Source organism: Brachycentrus maculatus, unplaced genomic scaffold, assembly GCF_059751285.1.
Source record: "Brachycentrus maculatus isolate JH-2025_06_01 unplaced genomic scaffold, ASM5975128v1 h1tg000620l, whole genome shotgun sequence".
In the NCBI taxonomy this organism is placed as follows: Eukaryota; Metazoa; Arthropoda; class Insecta; order Trichoptera; family Brachycentridae; genus Brachycentrus; species Brachycentrus maculatus.
Genome location: NW_028281358.1, coordinates 294,421 through 315,903, shown reverse-complemented (window position 1 = coordinate 315,903; position 21,483 = coordinate 294,421). Strand labels below are relative to the sequence as shown.

The window sequence follows — 21,483 nt, the reverse complement described above, 5'->3', positions numbered from 1 at the left end:
GTTGTTGTTATCTTCAAGGTTACAATTTTTTTCGAACCAATCAAACTCTCAGCTCTGTGGTGGCTCATCAAACATATTATTTTTTTTTTTTTTTTTTTTTAAATAAACAGTTAAATTTTTTCGTTAAATTTCAAGTGTGTGAATGAATAAAAATGATCGGTCAATTTATAAGCTGCATAAAAAATCATGTTTTGAGGCGATTCCCAGTATGTAAAAACTAATCTGGGGTTCGGATTTTGCATATATCCAAATAAAAGGGTCTGCTAAATAAAAACTTTTTTAATCCAACATAGATGGCTGTTGTGAACGCATATGTACTGTGTCATGAGATTGATCATATACATATCTAGGAGTTCCACAATTTTGAGTGGCGTGGTTGTCATTTTTTTATGAAGTAAAAATAATAAGTTTTTTTGAGTTTTCAACCGAAGCAGAAATTTATCCAATAATATTACAAGTCCTGGATCAAATCTAAAAATACTACAGGGAGGATGGAATGCCACACCTTTCTGTCCTGACATACACTCCTCGCTTCCTTCACATCCATACATCTAGTCATACATATATGCCCTCTGATTACGCAGACTTTTGACACCACCAAATTTTAGGTTCTGATTGATCTGATCGTGCCAAGTCTTTTTCAGTCGTCCTCACATTCGTGAGTGGGGAGAACAGAGCGAATCCCACATATATTTTCTTGGCCATTCTCTCATTATCTATTCGCTCCACATGTCCATATCACATTAAAGAACTCTTCTTAATCTTTTCAATTATCCCTTGTTTTTAGTCTTACATTCCTTTCTTCTTATATCTTCGTTTTTTAATTCTGTCATACAATGATTTTCCACACATTCGTCTGAGTTACGACGAGAAAATTATCCAGCTCCTTTTCAGCCCCTCTAAATACTCTCGTATCGATTGTATTTCTCCTTAATCTAGAGTCAACAAGAATAAAGTCGATTAAAAAAGAACTTAACAGGTTAAAATCCGTAGAGAAAATATTTTAAAAACATCCCACAAAAAAAATCTTTAAAAAAAAAATTATCTTTATTTTCGTCATACAGATATTTTAATTAAGCACGTTAATTTTGGTCAAAGCACGGCTGTCCAAATTTAAAACACAGCAAGGGACATTTTTTTGTAGTACCTAGGTTTTTTTTGCATTTATGGACTAAGTAGACTCCACTTAGTCCAAAAATGCAAAAAAAACTACTACAAAAAAATGTCCCTTACTGTGTTTTAAATTTGGACAGCCGAGCAGCCCGTTATTAAAAATAGTTATGGCAGAATGGAGATCGATCCTAGAGATCGAATCCGCTATACGTACACTAACCATGGAACCACAACCAGATTTTATGCCGCGAACTCCAAATACATTCAAATTGGTACAAACTTGAAATTATTTTTTGTTTTAAATAACATTTGTACATATTAATTTTAATGTTAAGAATTGAATTTGAATATTAAACTAACGGTTGTTTTGAAAACCAGTTGAAAAAGCTGTGGAATTTGTGTAAATCAAAAGTCAAGTCAACATTCCACGTACACGTACGCTGCTGCGTATACGGGTTATAACCCGATCACAACATGTCAAACGCGCTGTGAAGTTTAGTCATTTCATTATTTGGTTTATTCCGATCACTGTTAAATATTATCGAAAGTGTCCGAAAACAATATTTTCTGTTGTTTTCTGTTCCACGTTTACTATTTACATTTTTTGTTTGTTTTTAAAACCGGATTCTCTGTCCACCGTTTAATTTACCGCCTAAATGGAAAAAATAAATTCAGATTCCGCGATTATTTTCGTGGGTAATTTTATACACTGTCAATCAAATAAGACGCTGGATGTTTTCAATGGATACATCGTAGTCGAAAAGGGAAAGGTAAACAACATAATATTTGTCATTTTAAGTTTATAATAGAACAAAAGCTCCGCACTTCTTAATACGGATTTGAATCGCGACATTACCTCGCTAGTCCTGCCATAATCCCGGACTAAATGAGAATTTAAAATAGAAAAAAAAACAGTTTAAAGAAAATTTAAAATATACGTTTGTTTTCTATGTTATGTTAATTATGATTACATTTTAATACATTGAACAATTACCTACCTACATATGGGTCTTTATAATCGTTCACGCGTTGAATTAGTTTTATGACCAATGCTCATATTTATATACTCCTACATTTTTTAATAAAATTATGTTTATTAAAAAAATCTTATTTATTAATATAATTATGAATATAAAGAATAGCGACTGTAACTGTCGTTTCAATGACTAAATTGAATCTATGGTAAAATTGTACAAAAAAGGCAAAATTATGCCATTGTGAATGAATTTTTACAAAATACAAAATTATTAAATAATCACTACATATGTAATATATTTAAATGAATGTAGAAAATTTTGCGGCCGTTTTATTGGTTTAAATGCTTTTAAATACCTTCATATTTTTGCTTTGCATAGCTTCATTTATATATATTTTCAAACAAAAATCTTTCTTACGAGCTATTTTGAATGACTTAATGTCCAAATGTCTCTGAAACATAGCTAATGCTTAAGCAATACCGCTTATCATGACCCTTCTCAGGCTTTAACTTATGAGTTTTATAGCCTAAACCTACTTGAGAGTGGATTTACTCTTTATGTTTGAAGTTACTATAATTTCATGTAATTCGTTAATGAAAATTCTAGGTAAAACAATCGCTATCTCGCTAAAGGCATGATTTAAAACAATTCAATGATTCTAAGTTATTAAAAAAGTTACTTATGTACATACATATGCGATTTGACAGTTGGGAAAATAATGTCAATGCTTTCAATGTCAAAATATCGTTTTTACAAGTATTTAAGTCACCAATTCCAGAAAGCAGATTACTGGTGCCTTCTTTAAAACAGTTCTATATTTGATGAATAAAGACTTTATTTCAACTTTGACCGTCGTAATCGAAGCAGGACTATACGAGGTATTTCTGTAATCTATCAAGAGAAAGATGGCGCGCTCCAAAAAACATCCCATCTCTTTTTAACATTGTGCGTAATAAATCCTCGCTGAAAATATTTCATCCCTTTCTTGTCTCTCTCTTACCAAATCACTTTACATTGGAGTAGTAAAGACAGATAATTTTCCTAACTTTTTCCCTTGCACAAATCATGGCGAACATGAGTACATAAGATACTTTAAGAAAAGTACGTATTTTTAAGAAAAATATTTTCTATAATTTTTAAGGAGTTTTATATTCTATCTCTTTCACTTTTACCTTTACCATATATTTCTCGCTCTTTTCCTTACTTTAAAAAAATATTGTTTTTTTTTCTTTTTAATTTTTAGTTCAATATTTTATATTTTTAATCCTTAGATATAAAAAACATATCTTGAACTAAGTAATAATTCATTAGTATACGTTAGGATTTAATATCAAATTTCAGTTTTAGTAAAAAAAAATTGTACCCAGTCACATATATTTACAATCAAAGGGATAAACCAAATTTGATATATAAACATATAAAGTTACTTACTTATTTATTTGGCATTTAATTTGTTTGAAACATTCGCTTGAAAATGCCTTAACCAGGTGAAACAATTGTCACAAAATTGATTTTATGTGTTTTTTAAACAATAAAATACAACTTAGTAGACTCAAAAAACTCTTACAATAGTTGTAATGATACTTATACTATAACAGTTGTAATGATACTTATACTATAACAGTTGTAATGATACTTATACTATAACAGTTGTAATGATACTTATACTATAATAGTTGTAATGATACTTATACTATAACAGTTGTAATGATACTTATACTATAACAGTTGTAATGATACTTATACTATAATAGTTGTAATGATAGCGATTGTTATGGTTTAGATTTGTTCGGTTGGAAAGGCGAAGTCGGTGGAGGACATCAGCCATAGGCTGGGATTGACCAAGTACGTGGTGACGGAGCTGTCGCCGAGCCAGTTGATGATTCCGGGGTTCGCAGACTGCCACCTGCACGCGCCGCAGTTCCCCAACCTCGGGCTGGGGCTCGACAAGCCGCTCCTGGAGTGGCTCTCCTGCTACACCTTCCCGCTCGAGAGCAAATATGGAGACACGCAGTTCGCCAAGAATGTATACCAAAAAGTCGTGGTAAGTACTCAACCCCAACCTTTTTGTCGCTGCGGACATGTCAACGTTTCATAATATTACCGCGGCCCGTTGGGGGGGAGGGGGGAGACATTAAACATAGTTTTTTTATTTAGTAAAAAAACATCTGAACAATATATTGTGGGTATACTGGCAAAAAACGTTAACTCTAAAATCCCTCTTTGAATCCCTGTTATTTAAAGCTTTCAGCCTGAATAAAATACCCACTATTAAACTTAAAGTTGAATGAAATTTTTTAAACTACATACATATATATGACATTTCAAACTACTTAGTGTATTTTGACAGTTTATAGAACTTTTATAATTTGCATCATTAAGTCAAAATTGCATATTTTCGAGTTCAAATAATATTAGTAGAGAAAACACAATAATAGTATCTCTACTTCTCAAGTTTGTAGGAAAAATTTAGAAAAAATATATAAAACAATGAAGGTATTGTTGCAAGGTCAGTGGTAACTTAGCATGAAGGGGTTTTCAACGGATAATTAATTATTTTTAAGCTATCATTCAGTTTTATTGGGTATGTTCGATTTTTTCTCAAGTAATTTTTGATTTTTAAGCAGGTCCTTGAGTGGCCCGGGGGTTGGGGACCACTGTTCTATGATGCTGACTCAACCCTGATAGAATGAGAAACTTTACTTCTCTTAAGAAATGATTAAATATAAATGAAACACATGATTTTCAATCAATTCTCACTTTTTGTCACTTAAGAAATATTTTTTTTAAATATAGATGATTTTTTTTCACCATTTGAGTATTATATTGTTACGACTAGTTTCGGAAGCTACAGATGCTTCCATCTATAAGGTTTGAATATAAATGTTGTTGTTAGGTTATATTCGGGTTTGAATATAAACTAACAACAACATTTATATTCAAACCTTATAGATGGAAGCATCTGTAGCTTCCGAAACTAGTCGTAACAATATAATACTCAAATGGTGTAAATATATATAAATATGTATATTTAAAAAAATATTTCTAGATTGACAAAAAGTGAGTATTGAACGAAAATATTATATAAATATTTAAACAGCTGATGTTTACATATGCGTATGGATTGTCAATAATATTTATTTTAGAATGTGTAGGAGCTACGTAACTTTTAATACATAATATAAAGAGCTTATGTTTATACATATATTTTTTTAACTTAACTTCGATAGGTTTCACAATCTTTGGTCTCAAATTTTTCTTTTCTTTAAACCCTTACCCCATCAAATGGTGTATAGGGCACTGCGTTCGAAAGACTAGACCCAATTTGACTTACAAGGCCAAGGCGATTAGTCCTTCACTTCTGGTACATTATTTTGGCCCTTATCCATACACAATGGTGCATAGGGTACTACATCAGATTAATTATACGAAGGCAAGGTGATTCCTTCTGCGCTTCGGGTGCCAGTTTAGAATGACATTGAATAAATATTATAGTGAAAAATCTTTCATTATTATTTAAGACTCTATAATGATAAAATGCAATCTATGGTATTCAATTATTTAAAAAATAATAATAATCAATTTATTTTGATAAGTTTTTCTACATAAAATGTCAGCACACCACAATTAACCCTTTCCGGTCCCCCAAAATTTAAAAAAAAATCTAGGTAGACAGTTATATTCCAATTGCAAAAAAAATCTTTTGTCCTCAGCTCCACATACTGTTGTAATAGATACGAGTGACAAAAATGTAAGCTTGGAATTTAAATAAATAATACTAATGATGAAAAAAATGTGGAATAACATCCGACATGGGACCTAAGAGCAAAAAATCAATGTCGAATGAGATTCCACATTGGACCAGTAAGGGTTAAAGCAGCTTGTAAAATTTATGAGCTTGCCTTCGCTGTTGCTTCTCTTATGGCATGGAAGCTCTTTCACCGGCAATTCCAAATGGAGACACATTTTATTCAAAAATAAAAACCTATTCTATATTGCCCTACTAAAATGTTAACAGATTTAAGATATTCTCGTGTATGTAATTTAGTGAGTATATTGCAAATAGACAAATTATAAAATAATTATAATTAGAGCAGGGTTCTTGTCATAGCCCTGACCCGTCTATGTAAAAGATAATATAATTATATCATACCAGTAACTCTAACTAGCGATAAATATAAAATATAGCCATATCATATCATGTTTTTCACTTTATTCAGTGATTTGTAGACAAATATTTATTATTTGCTAGGCCAATGTAATTTCCAAATATGAAGTAATAAATATACATATATCAAGACCGATGGCGTGGAATGTTATTCTACCAGTAATTAGAAACAGTGAGAGTAAGATGACCAAAGAAGAAAGTCCAAAAGAAGTTTCTGAGGTATCTCTACATGAGAGAGTACGCCTATTATCCTTGGCTCTACCCGACCCAGTTTCTCCAGGGTATGCTCGGCTACAATAGTTTAGAGACTAGAAGGAATGTGTATTTGATTACTCATTTTTATCCATTGTTGTGCGGTACGATCGATAATCCTGAAAATATCCGGAACATTGGTCTGTATGTTTCCGATAGTTACCTAAAACAGCATCGGCATAGATTGTTTCACATTCCTATACACAGGACCAACCTGCCGATGGTTATGCCTGTAGGAAGAGCTACCGCTATGTTGAACAATATCTCATTGGATATTGATCCGTTCCATGTGTCTGAAGGAGTTTTCCGAAGTGGGATTCTTCTCCACTTAAGCAATAGTTCTTGCATATTTTAGATTTTAATGTATACGCTTTAAATTTTTTAGTTTGTAATGTATATGTTAATTGAAAATAAATAAATTGAATTGAATTGAATTGACCTTTATAAAAAACTAAAAACCCATTTGTTTGCTGAAGAAATCATTTCCACTATGTACTTTTTCCCAATTCAATCACAATGAAGGCTTTAAGTAGTATTTTACGAAAATGGCTCTACATAAACTATCCAAAATTGTTATTATTATTTGAAAATGATTAATGCTCGGATTCTTGCGCATGTTTTTAGCGCCGTACTTTACGAAACGGCACCACAACAGCGTGTTACTTCGGCTCCTTGCACTTGGACGGCTCCCTGGAGTTGGCCAAGGCTGCGGCGGATGCCGGGCAGCGCGCTTTTGTAGGGAAAGTCAGCATGAACGTGCCCAACCCCGCCGGGTACTATAATGGAACCGAGCAAGAACTAGCAGACACGGACACTTTCATCAAACGAGTTTACGAAATGAAGGTAACTCCTTATTGTGCCACTCCATGCAGAAGGCACATAGTGGCAATCATCATGGAAATATTGACTTTGTCTGTAGCCGGTTTGAACAGCCAATCAGCGTTACAGCAAAGTCAATCTCTCTAGCTCTTACGCCAGGATATCGCTCACTCCTTTTAAGAATACTCCTTTTATGAATAAAAAAACTCGATTTTTCAGGACCACGTTTTTAAAGTTTAAAAATATAATACAACGTATTAAAAATAAATATCAAGCCACTTATTGAACTTTTTACTGTGCAACAGAACTTTTTAGGTAAAACCTGAAGGTTTTTTCTCCAATAAATATTTAGTATTTAAAAAAAAAAAATTAAACAATACTTTTTCTTCAAAATGCAAAAACAACACTTTCTGCCCTGTAGTGGGTAAATATTAAGTTAAAAATATGCAGCTTCTGCTGGGATATAGTACATTTTCTAGGCATTCCGAAAACATGCACAACTGAAAATTTACGATTTTTGATTTACGATGTTCTTGAAAGGAATGAGCGATATATGTCTTCATCCTATGCTGCATTTACCTCTCACTTTACTTCATAATACTTGGCCTGTTCAGCTAATATGTAGACCGACACTAAAATGTAGCAACGTTGCTGCGAGCGTTGTTGTTTTTATCAGTTTCAGCCTATTCAGGTTTCAGAACTCGCGAGTTTTCGGCCACATACTTGATCACTGTTCTTTTCCACCTACCATACTTACCTGAGCTCACTCCTTCTGACTTTTTCTTGTTCCCCAAACTTAAAAGACATTTGAAAGGATGAAGATTTGAGACGATTCGCGAGATTAAGGCAAGTACGATGAAGGATCTGAAGGACATCACAAAAGAAACGTTCCAGGACTGTTTCCAAAAGTGGAAACACCATTGGAATGGCACTGTGTGCATCGGGAATGTAAATCTTTGATGAGGACCCAGACATGTAACTTCTAAATAAAATACATTTTGGTTTATGACGCCAGTCTACGTATTAATTGAACAGCCCACACAGTTCTCTTTCTCTGATGCAGTTTGAAAATGGGTTTGCTTAAAAAATGAGTAAAATACCCCAATTTTTTCTATTACCACATCTTGATTATTTGATATTGTTTATATTACATGCCTGTATTATTTTCCTTTCAGAATGATTTAATAGAACCAACCATAACACCGAGATTTGCTCTCAGCTGTGACATAAAACTCATGAGTGAATTGGCCACTATAGCAAAAAAATACAACTGCAGAATACAGGTGAAAATTTATATAAACTTATAGATCTGCAATTATGCATAAGAGGTCTGTTACCCCCAAGAAGACCACCTAAACGATGGAAAGATAGCTGGTCATCCACCTCCCGGGAGCGGACTTCGAGAACAACAGGACACAGTCCTAGCTAAAGAGGAAGGAGTATAATTCTATAACTACATGTAACACTCAATGCGGGTGCTTTGCCGAAAAGAAAAAAATCTTTAACTCCATAAGTATTTTGTATTTTACAATTAAACATTTATTATTAATACAGTCGAACCTCGATATAAGAGGCCCAAGGGACTGGGAAATTTTTCTCTTATCAAAAGGTCTCTCTTATATCCATGCCTACATTTACAGAGGGGTAGAATGACGGGCCCTTACACCGACTCTCTTTCAAGAAGGTTTCTGTTATGTCCAGGTGTCTTATATCGAGGTTCGGCTGTAATGACTTGGCAGCAATCCAACTCGGAGGCCAGAGCCTAATGAATGATGGCCAAAAGTATTATTATTCACTACACTACGGAGGAAGAAAAAAGTGTTTTATGGATCCTTTGCCCCCACTGCTATTCCTCCTCCATTTCCTTGAAGCGGTAAAAAATGTAAAAAAAAAACTTAATATAACAGTAATAAAAAAAACAAATAATAATAAATAAACAAAAATAAAAGAACAAATTTGGTCATGTTTTGAAGAATCTCCAATAAAAAAGTGTCAAGTTGCGAGATGGGTTTTTCAATATGACACATGCACTGTCTGCGAACACTGCTCGTTCGAAAGCATAAAGTGGTTATTATAAAAATGAAAAAAATTGGCAGATAAAGGAAAGTTCAGTTTTTTAAATTAAATAATGAAAAATCACAAAATGAGTGCTTCAAATATTATGTAATTACATGAAATTGTTTTATTTACAGACCCATGTATCTGAAAATGTAACAGAAGTAGAATTAATAAAGCAGATGTTCCCGGAATGCGCCACTTACTGTGACGTCTACCTTCAAGCTGGACTCTTAACTGATAAGGTATAACTCTTTATTATTCAAAAAGATAAGACGTGAGAGATCAAATAATAAAAGATTGAATTAATAAATAATAATATATTTAATAATATAAAACCCTTATCCGCACCCCAATGGTGCATAGGGCACTGTGTCATATAAACGCAGTGTTATCTTGATCGTTTTACACATGAAGGAAAGGTGATCAGCCCTCTGCTTCAGGTACCAGTCCATGGTAATATTGAATAAATATTACAGTGAAAAAATCACTTATATTTATTTTACCCCCCTTTGGAATCAACCCCGGGACCTCCAGAACGGTAGCCGAGCGTGCTGACCATTACACTACGGAGGCGGACTAAATAATAAACATCTTTAAAAGAAGTCTTCGCTTAACCCTTTCCTTTCTGACCATCCAAAAATTACACGTGATCCGAAGGGGGTACCAAAAGACCCCAGTTCATATTTGTATGGAAATCGTAGTATGCAGCTCGCAGCTTCAGAGCCATAGGGACACCACGTCCGTGCCAACGCGCCGTCAATTTTTTCACCCTGTTATGGCATTATTATTACGGTATTACTTAAGTACTTATAATAAAAGTATAGCTATAAAAGGACCCTCAGTCCATTCAATCTTCATATTAGTTTGAAAATGCTGGCGAAACAATTGTCAAGTTTTTTAAAAATAAAATATACAATTTAGATACCCTAAAAAATGAGATTTTAATAATAAAATACAAATAAGAAGACTCTAAAAATCAGTGTTTGATTTTAATATTTAATATATCGTGGGTGTTCTGGCAAAAATCGTTAATATACTTGAAAATATACAATTTTGACTTGTTAATGATGCAGTATTATAAAGTTTTCAACGTTCTACAAACTGGCAAAGTAGTATGAAATGTCATATTTATTTGGTTTTATTAGTAAATTCAACTTTAAGTTTAATAGCGGGTATACTATTCAGGCTTAAAGCTTTAAATAACAGGGATTTTTCAAACAGGGATATTATAGTTAACATTTTTTGCTAGTATACCCACGATATAGAGTAATTACTATCCTCGGTTTAACATGGCTAAATTGTCTGGCAGTGCATCCTGGCGCACGGGATCTACCTGCAGGAGGCGGAGCTGGCTCTGCTGGCGGAGCGCGGGGCGGCCGTGGTGCACTGCCCGGCCTCCAACACCCGCTTGCACTCGGGGCTGTGCCCCCTCAGGAAACTCATGAGGAGGGGGGTCACCGTGGGGCTCGGAACAGGTATCTACCTACGGAAGCCTCAGGGCTTACCACCTGCCGTTGGCTCGCTTAAATGATCACCTTTTGACATACACTGAAACCCGGATTTAACATTTTCCCACCAATTGCGTGTAATTTTTTTCAGTCCTGATATCGCTTACTCCTTTCAAGAACGTCATAAATCAAAAAACTTGATTTTTCAGGAGAACGTTTTTAAAGTTTGAAAATATAATACAATGTATTAAAAATAAATATCAAGCCACTTATTGAACTTTTTTGTGCAACATATCTTTTTAGGTAAAACCTGAAGGTTTTTTCTCCATTTGAAAAATATTTAGTATATTTAAAAAAATAATTAAACAATACCTTTTCTTCAAAATGCAAAAACAACATTTTCTGCCCTGTAGCAGGTATATATTAAGTTAAAAATATGCCTCTTTTGCTGGGATATAGTACATTTTCTGGACATCCCGAAAACATGCACAACTGAAAATTGACGATTTTTGATTTATGGCGTTCTTGAAAGGAGTGAGCGATATATTTTCGTACATTTATTACCCGCATTTACATTTTTTTCCCCCAGTTTATGTCGAAAATATACTGTCATTCGGTTTTTGACTCAATCTATAACGCTTCTTTTTTACATTATTTTTTATTCGTTAAGTCATTACAATTTATACAATTTTCAAAATTCAAAATGTGTTTTTCAATACCTACGCCTAATTTATATGCATCCCCTCCATTTAGATTTTGCGTGCAAAAATTCTTATCTACATGATTTTTACAAAAAATAAATAAATTCAAGATTTACATTTTTACTCCATTTCAGTTATTTTTTCAGCCCCTTGAAAAATGCAAAATAGGGGTTTCACTGTATATAACATTCGAGACTACCCATTATTGAACATCAATGTTGCCTGGATTTTGGAAAGTTGCACATACACTGTATTTTAACAATTGCTTTCATGTCAGTCGGAGCTGGAAATTATGATAATTTTTATCTTTTTAATCGGATTAGTTTTGATATTAACATTTTACTATAAAAGGAATGTAAGGCTGAGTTAGGGATATTTAAAAAAAAAAGGTGATTTGGAGGTGTGGAGCGAATGGATGACTAAGAAAGTATTTTTGGCAAATGCAAATGGGACAACAGAAAGAGAAATGCCAAGAAAGACTCGGTACAACCGAATCAATCAAAATATAAAATCTGGTTGTCAAAAGTATATGTAGTGAGGGTACATATCACTCACTCCTTTCAACGTCATATCTCAAAAATCTTCAATTTTCAGTTGTGCATGTTTTCGGAATGCCCAGAAAATGTTCTATATCCCAGCAAAAGCGGCATATTTTTAACTAAATATTTACCCGATACAGGGCAGAAAATGTTGTTTTTGCATTTTGAAGATAAGGTATTGTTTAATTCTTTTTTTAAATATCCTAAATATTTTTGAAATGGAGAAAAAAACCTTTAGGTTTTACCTAAAAAGATCTGTTGTACTGTAAAAAGTTCAATAAGTGGCTTGATATTTATTTTAAATACATTTTATTATATTCTTAAACTTTAAAAACGATAAAATAAATCAAGTTTTTTGATATTGACATTGTTGAAAGGAGTGAGCGAAATGATTAGTATTACATCTCCAAAGAAAAACTTTGCAAAATCAAGTATGTCAAATACTTGAAAGCGTTCAGGTTAGGAGTCGAAATATTCGGCGGGTATGTATGAGGAGATGCATGAACGTGGAAGAGGCAAAGAATGTTTGCAAAGACGAGTGACATGGCGTTCTATTTCCTCTGCCAACCCTGGTAGAAAGCGGCGTGATGGTTAGATAGTTAGTTACATCTCCAACTCATCACTTTGACGATGAGTACCATCCTCTGAGCTGGGGTTGTTTCCTGAAAGTGACTGTAAAATTGGTGGGGCTTCCAGACGTATCGGGAGGTGACAGTCCGTCCATCATGGACGCCATGCGGCGCTGCATGGACGTGTCCACGCACCTGTCCCTGCTGCAGGGCGCGGGAGGGGGGGAGGACAGCGCCCCCGTCTCCTGGAGGGAAGCCTTCTATCTCGCTACGCTGGGAGGGGCCACAGGTAAACAAATTGTTATCAACACATTTGTTATCGCCGGTTTTCTTACCTACACCGACCCTGATTAGTACTATTTAAGCTTGTATACCAATCACAAGTAACCGAAAACCCAATTCGGATCTGTACAACGTTTTTTGGTGTCACTTGGGTTACAGCTAGCATATAAAACGCTTATAAGCGTCTCCCGCTCTCTACCAACGGTATGTAAGAGACGCTTTTACGTACTGCGTTTTAAGCGTTTCCCGCAAACAATGTGTTCATAACTAATTGAGTCATTTTAACCAAATTTGTGCAATAAAAGCAGGGATTGCGTTTTGAAAAAAAAAACCTTTTAAAAATCCATAAAGTGGTAAAATAAATATTATAAGTAATCCTTCTCATCATCAACTCACAATCTACAAGAAGAAATCACTCATTTGATATACAATCCCATATATAAGCCAGTTCCGAATCAGTTCATGAATGAAAATTATTATTGCTATTTGAATTAGCTCTATCACTGGAGCAGCGGACGGGAAACTTGGAAGTGGGAAAGGACTTTGACGCTCTCCTCGTAGACACCCAGAGCCTCAACTCCCCCATCGACCTGTACCAAGTCCCTCCGGAACCCACCGCCGAGCCTCCTTCCGACTCGGACGCCCTCAGCTCCTCGGAGGAAGCCATCACGAGGCTGCTGCAGCAGTTCATCTACCTCGGCGATGACAGAAACATCGTCAAGATCTTCGTAAAAGGAAAGGAAATATGTTTCTCAAATTAATAACATTACACATTTTATTGGAGTAATGTGCAAAATCATCACAATCGTGTCATCTCCATTTGATGAAATTTTGGAGGAGTTTAAAATTTTCATTTGTAACATTTTTAAATGCAGGTCTGAATATGGTTTTCTGTAAAAATGTATATTACTTGTTAAATAAATTGTGTTCTTCATTTTTAATTTGTAAATTATTGTTTACGATAGTGTGTATTTGTATAAGACCCCGCTTAACACACAGGAAATGTTCCGATAAATTCTAAAGCTTAATGCAGCAGTGTTAAATGAGGCTATTTTAATACACAGTAATTAATAGCAGCGTGTGATTGAAAACAAACAAAATTTACATTAATTTAAATGATAATTAAACAAATATGTCTGCCATTTAAGCCGCAAAATATTTTATATTGTTATTACAGCAATAGATCTACTCCGACTTTAGAGAACCCCTTCTTCTCCATCTTAATCCTCATTGCTGAGGGTTGTGACCCTTGCAGAAGCAATGACTCTTCTCCAGCTATCCCTTGACTGCGCTGCACGTAGCGCTCCAACCACTGAGGTGCCTGCTGCTGCCTTAATTTGATCGGTCTATCGTGTGGGGGATCTTCCTCTCCCTCTCTTTCCCTCCAGGCTACCGATCACAACTAGTCGTTCCAGGCTATCCTCGTTGCCACGCGCAACGTGTCCAAAGAACTGGAGAATCCGTCGGGTACAGATATTGGCCAGAGACAAGCCATCCAAGCGTAGTTCCTGGCGAATGGACTCATTGGTGCATCTAGCTGTCCATGGAATTCGGAGCATGCGCCTCCAACACCACATTTCGAAGGCATCAATTTTTCTCCTGTCTGCTGCTTTTATAGTCCATTAGAGAACCCCATCAACAACAAAATTACAATGAACCTGATTTATTACGATGAAAAATTGTTATTTTACTACACAACCTTCTTACCCTCCACTAACGCCACAGCCGTAGTCAGGTGACTGGTGCCTGGTTTTGGGTGACAAGTGTACCTTTAGGGTAAGACCGGGGTTGGAAATGAAACGAGGTGATGTAAGTAATATATGACATATAAAATTTTATTAAAACGAATACAAAATAAGAGAAGGACTGGAAAAATGACAAATTAAGAAACAGATACTACCCTGCACTCTCATAAGTTTAATCTTTGGGCTTCTCCGATATACGATAACAATTCGGTATGATTCTGTTAAACTACATCCAACTGTCCAGTTGTCAGTCTTTGTAGGGAATACAATAATACGCTGCCTCTTTCATGCAAACTTAAAACTAAGCGTTATTTGTGAATACGCAACAAGATTTGCGCTTCGAGACCTACTCCGCAAACGCCGATGGGATTCCATCGGCGATTCCAGAAACTTAAATAGTATAATTGTGCATCTTAGTACGGGTGAAATTATATCAGTCTAACTAAAATATTTCCAAGATGTCTCATGAAGCTATCGAGACGGCAATACGGAGGTCCGGATATTTGCGGGGCTTACAACTTGTCACTGGGCGAGTACCATTCTATCCATGATCCGCAACCATATTACTCAAATGTCTAAAGCTGTATAACCTTTCCATAAAAACATCTACGGTTATATCCAAATTAAAAATACCCGGACTTCCATAATTCCATCTCGATAACCATATTTTCTATGTTGAGATATCGATAAAACCCCATGTGGGGTAAAAAAAAGCATTTGTAAACAAACATTTTGTCAAAGTTTACAAAATTGTATCGAAAAAATTAAATTTAATAGCAGTCCGCAAATGAATGGTACGAAAACATAAACCAAAAGTGGTCACATGTCACATTGTAAGGGAATACGCCTACATCCTAAACTAGGGGCCAACACTTCCACATCATCACCGTAAGTAGACGCCGGTAAATTACCATTCTTTTCATAAATCTCATCAAAATAAAAATACGGATGATCTGGAAAAAATCATACAAGACACCCGGAGTGCACATTTATTTTATTTTTGTAAATTTATTTTGAGTAACATAACCAAACTTTCAACGGCGTTTACAATTTTTTGACAGGAAAGGATCGGTATGTCGAATGAATAAAGTCGGATCCGCAGAAAGAATTATTCATACTCTGTAATTGCGCAGTAAGAGGGAGCTTAATAACCCTTACCCTGTGGGACCATTTGTACGAGAATACTTAAGTGAAAGGGTTAAACCAATAAAATAAAATCTTATAAAGCTTAAAAATAGAATTACATATTTTACTCAGTTTAATTTGCAATATATGTGTCGGGCCTGTGGTCCCGTGGTTAATGTCGCGGACTCGTAAGTCAGAGTTTCTCGGTTCGAACCCACTCTGCCACAATTTGATACCTATTTCTAATAATGACCAGCTTAAGCTCACAGAAATGGTATGAAATTGAAATATTTGCGTAAATAATAAAAATATAAATATTTATCTTTTTTAAATTAAACAAAAAAAAATTATTATATTTATTTGTGAATTGTAAGTTCGTAAAACACTCTGTTTTTTAATGTTTTCATGAAAGTAAAATTACAAATAGGATTTGTTTGTAAAAAAATAAATATTTATTTGTATTTATAGATCATGTATCGTATAATTAAATATTTTGTAAACACAAATACAAAAAATAGCCTGCAAACTATGGGGAGTTAGGTATAATTAGCACAAGAGTCTAAAATTCAACATATAACAGACCCGACTTCTACCACAGTTACCAAGTATTAAATTTATGCTGCAATAAAAAATCTATCTGTTAAGAAAACAAACAACAATTTGGCAAAACTGACCATTCAATACTAGGGGTACTGCATAGTTATTAAATATAATTATATTTAAGTATTATTAAAAAATATAAATACTTTCTGCAGATTCGGAATTTATTCGTTGGACATGTGGATGAGTGTTGCCGCAACCGGTTTTGTTCATTGTTTGTTCTATCTGGCAACATTTTAAAAGTAGTAATAATATAAATAATAATAATAATATGTATATGTCCGCTTGTCTAGCAAGATGGAATGATGTGCGGTCCCTTACGGGGAGCAGTCTTAATATTGAGGGCAGGATTCAAATCAAATGTGGCCCCGACCGGACCAGATTAAATTATCACTAAGCGTAACAGTAATAAGAGTTTATATTTTGTGTATTAAAAGCATCGTTATCTTTGTGCTATGGTAATATAACACTATCCTTATCATTTGTGTAATACCGCTTAATTTTTTTAAGTGAATGATGAATGATAAGGAGTGTTAATAAGAGTTTAGTCTCCCGGACACAGCATCCAAATGGCGGTTCAGTGACTGTTCTGTCAATGTTAAAAGATATACTTGCGTGGGATTTTACAATTAACAACATATTAGCATATGGAGATACCAAAGCTTTCCACCGACGGAGAACCATGATACTTTGTGCTTTTTTAAAGTGTTTTTTTAAAATGATTAAACTCTTTGATTTGTTCAATCGGAAATTATCAAGATGTTTGAAAATTCCCATTTTTGGATCCGTTGAGTTTAAAAATCCGCCTCTGTAGCATAGGGGTTTAGGGTCCCGGTGTAATGGTGCTGCATCCATCGATACAGGATAGATAGCACATAGGGGAAGATCCTTTAGAATGCTTATCTTCCTAAATACGCGCGTGTTCCTTCATTAAGCTCCGACACTAACATAACACAGAGAATAGCAGTCCTAATCTCGTAATAAATAAATTGAACCTATTACATATAGATATACATATATACTATATATACTTATCAACAAATACCTGTAAATTTCTTTGCTTATATTTTTCGAAGAGTAAAACATCTGGGAATACAGTCGGATTGGCATAGCGCTGCTTCAGTACAAAGTTCACATATTTGGCGTCGCTCACTTTACCTCACGCTCGTACCCTATTCCGTTTGAAGGAGACGACTCGGAGACAAACATAGTTCTCCGCTACTAACACGGACACAGATACATTTATACGCTTAACCTAAACAACAAGTGTGAACATTCTTGTCGGGAATGACAGGGGTACATTTAAAGTATACCATTTGTTCTCCATCACTCCGACGCGAGAGACTTCGCGTCGGGGACTCCGAATAACAAAATAAGTCTATTAGAATAGACACAAATAGCTAAACATCGAGATATAATTATTAATCTAGATACGAAAAGATTTATTTACTTAAAAATCTATGACAATAATGGAAAATGTTTACAAATCTGATATACCGCGGTGCAATTCTGACTTATTTTCCATTACCATTGTAGCACATACCACCACATCAACGTGATTAGCCCTTCGCTTCAGGTACCATTTAAAAAATCACTTATATTTATTTGACCCCCCCCTATTTATTAATAATTTAGGTATATTTCAAACTCATTTACGAAATTTATTTATTATTTTTCAATGTGGAATAAGCGCGTTGTATGAATGCTGATGATCCACCTGAAATACAGGGTTATTATGGCTGAACACTGAAAAGTGCAGTCCAAATTATTCACTGCGACACTTATGGGAGATATTTCGAGTTTGCGTCAATAGGTATGGAACGATACAGATTCAGAATCGCACCTCGGAAGTGATCGGGGGTTTGGTGACGCGCTTTACTTTGCGTCACCAAATACCGCCTTGATCAAAAAATTCCCGGAATCACCACCGTGTGGCGCTCTCAGTCACCCAATTAGAGTTTTCTTTTTTTTACTTAGGTTGCCACATCTGTCATTGTTATTCTATGAAATTTTCAGCTTGATAGCTTGACATTTGTAATAGTGACACAGTATTGAGTACATCTGCGCTTTTGATGAATGATCTTGTGTTTTTAATATTCTGAATAAATTCCGGGAACATTTTGACTAAGGTGGTATACATTCGTACAAATATAAAGATTTAGATGAAAAATGACTGTTACGAGCTATTTTCAAATCATTCCTAACACTGGTTAAATATTTAATTTTTTAGATTGATATAAAAAATACGATTTGTGATTTTTTATATAATTATGTACCCAACAGCGCCTTCTTTCGTCGCATACTTTCATCGTTTTAAAAATATAAAAATCCTTTTTAAATAGTTCATAATAATGCGTAAATTATGTTTACACATTGTAAAAATATAAATTTGTACGAGTATTTGTGTGGCGCACCGCAACTTGCAAACTACATTTGTTTACAAACGGTTGAGTATTTCCATCGTCCGTATCAAAGGTGAACAGGTTTCGGGATAAACAAGTTATTTTAAATATTGTTTCATGATAGACACGTTTCAAAAGGGAACGTATCGAAGTGTAGCGTTCATCCTTTGTATAGTAATTTCACCGCAGACGCTTTACGCGTTATAATATAGAAGGCGCTGTTACGGCCTACGACCACCGAATGGAGAGAGAAAACACTGACATAAACATTTCAAAAGACTGACTAACAATTACTTAAGATTAGTCGACAAAGTAACACCGGTGGTCTTGTTTCCTTACCAATTATAATATATTAAAAATTTAATAGCGTATTAGAAATTTCTTAAATCTAACAATTGTTCATCACAAGAAAGTATGTTTTGGAATCATTATAGAAATTGTCATTTGGCTAGCGACAACTCGGCACTTTGGCTGTGCGCAGACGCTATAATTACCTTGTTCTCTCAACTCCGAGTACAGCACTTCCCCACTTATGGCAATGGAATGAATCTAATAAAATTATTTGATTATTCCAGTCGTACCGACGATTGTTCCTTTTTTACTTATTCAAACGACAACACAGTTCAGAAAGTCCATCATTAGTAATTAAGAAATAGGGGACCTTCCTTTAGACTAGATTCACGATAATTGAATCGTTACTCCGGTTACATTTCTACAAACAGGTAGGAAATATTGCAACTCTTATTGCGTTCCGTCTTATCGGACAAATTGCCCTATTTTATGATGTAAAGCTTGCAAAATGTCATCATCGTCCGAGGAATGTTAAAAATATTGACGGATACATTAGTTTTATATCGAATCCGGAGAAACATTTCCCGCTATTACGAGAGTTAGATGAATAACTTATTCAATTATTATTCCATTAAGTATAAACCTGCGTTCTGCGCACCACGTCCAAAATACATCGAGCGAATGCCGACAGCCTCGCTGCGCATATTTATATTTATTTAAATAAGAATAAAAAATATTTTAAATATCAAAATATTTCGTTACACACTTTGTTTTATATTTGTTTGAGATCTCCGAGATTATAGGCTTCAATTGATTTGTTAGAATATCACTATATTTATTTACAATACCCTCCCTCGCAAGACTCTACAATTGTACGAGATCCGATATTGAAAACCACACGACGCTTCGTACGCTAAATATTTTGGTGAAAGCTCTTCGAGTATAGGAAAGTAAAGAATCAAATGTGCGGATAGTCTAATCGTAGGTAATAATATAGTTTGTCACTAGACAAATGTCCGTGACGATATCTTAAAATATGAATATGCAAACGGTTACAGGACCGAGTGTATATTATGGTTTCTTCAATTTGGAACACTCGGCTTTAGTCTGACCCGTATGATGAACTGCTTTTGTGGGGATTTCTATCTAAAAATTTTATTCCGATGACTTCAGCAGTGGAAGTGGAAATGTTTCAACGTGACCCCAAAAACATTTCACTGATATACCACCGCTAGTTCGATACTAAATATTCATTATTTTTCGTGTTGCCACTGCCAAACATACTTGGAATTAAATTTGGCAGTCGAAGTCAAGCGAAACCGGGCGAAAGGTCAATTTATGCCATGTCTGACGTATCTGTCTCACACTAGATGAGAAGGGTACGGTTTGTCAGGCTCGGTGTTGCGGGACTACAGCGTCAGTCCGCGCATGCGACGCTGCAGGGCGGGCCGGGGTCAGTGCGGCAGGGCGGGGAGCGAGGGGCGTGCCGGGGGCTCCGCGCGAGGGCGCCGCAGGACCGGCTCGCCGCGCACGCCCGCGCGCCGGGAGCGCCGCCGGCTGCTGCGGCGCTCGCCACCTGTCCACGCCGCAACAAAACATCTTAGTACGCACATCACGCAGCGAATCACCCCTGCGCATTAGACGTACGCGCTTAAGCTCGCAATAAACCACACATTTTTTCTGTGTCGGGTTGTGGTATTGCGGACTCTACCACAATTTCATACCTATTTTTAATAAATAAGCTCACAGAAATACTATAAAATTAAGAGTATTTTTACAAGGTATAAAAACACAAATATTTCTCTTTTAAAACAGCTGTATAAGGTATCAAACATTTTGACTAATATCACTAGTCTGTTTTCGGTTGGTCGGAAGATATTGCTCCTAAGCAATAAACCTGCCAATGTACATATATCTTTTCCGTACAGGAAGTTTAAATAAAAAAAATCCTGCGGTCTCGCATGTGGTTTACTTCTAGCCTAGTAAAGAGCGTACGTCTAAAGACGACAAATATCCAGTACGTTGGCTAATGCAATACTATATCGATTGAAATAAAGGCAATTTAAAAAAAAAATTGTTTCAATATTTTTAAGACAAAAAATAATAAGATTTAAAAATTGCGACAATACATTCTCGAATTATGAATCTAACGTGCTACTGAGAATAAGAAATGGATTATGACAAAATATTTGGACTGATTATAATAATAATGATTCCAAAATAAGTTACAGAAAAAGAAATAAAAAACAAATGTAAATTATCAGTAAAATAAAATAAATAGTTGCATACATAGCGCAGACATAAAGTGGCACTTTACATACTGGTAATGTGAGTAGGTGAGATAATGCATTCGCAAGCAGTGTGCATGACATACACCAGTAATATTACATTGTG

General features: G+C 35.0%; 2 protein-coding genes across 4 annotated transcripts in view; one reads left to right on the top strand and one right to left on the bottom strand.

Moving 5' to 3' along the window:
* Positions 1 to 1,582: 1,582 nt before the first annotated feature.
* DhpD (guanine deaminase) lies at positions 1,583 to 13,862 on the top strand. The gene is made up of 8 exons (XM_088273954.1): positions 1,583 to 1,883; positions 3,874 to 4,134; positions 7,135 to 7,353; positions 8,505 to 8,612; positions 9,522 to 9,629; positions 10,697 to 10,862; positions 12,772 to 12,933; positions 13,422 to 13,862. Exons 1-8 carry the CDS (start codon positions 1,770 to 1,772, stop codon positions 13,685 to 13,687), a joined length of 1,404 nt encoding a protein of 467 aa, XP_088130080.1. The 5' UTR covers positions 1,583 to 1,769; the 3' UTR covers positions 13,688 to 13,862.
* An 874-nt stretch (positions 13,863 to 14,736) lies between these two features.
* The window catches only part of RhoGAP71E (Rho GTPase activating protein at 71E), a 28,080-nt gene continuing 21,333 nt past the window's right edge, over positions 14,737 to 21,483 (bottom strand). For all 3 annotated transcript variants that reach the window (XM_088273951.1, XM_088273950.1, XM_088273952.1), the window contains one exon: positions 14,737 to 20,665. In XM_088273951.1, coding sequence (XP_088130077.1) covers positions 20,544 to 20,665 — 122 coding nt within the window. In that variant the 3' untranslated portion in view covers positions 14,737 to 20,543. The remainder of the gene's footprint in view (positions 20,666 to 21,483) is intronic.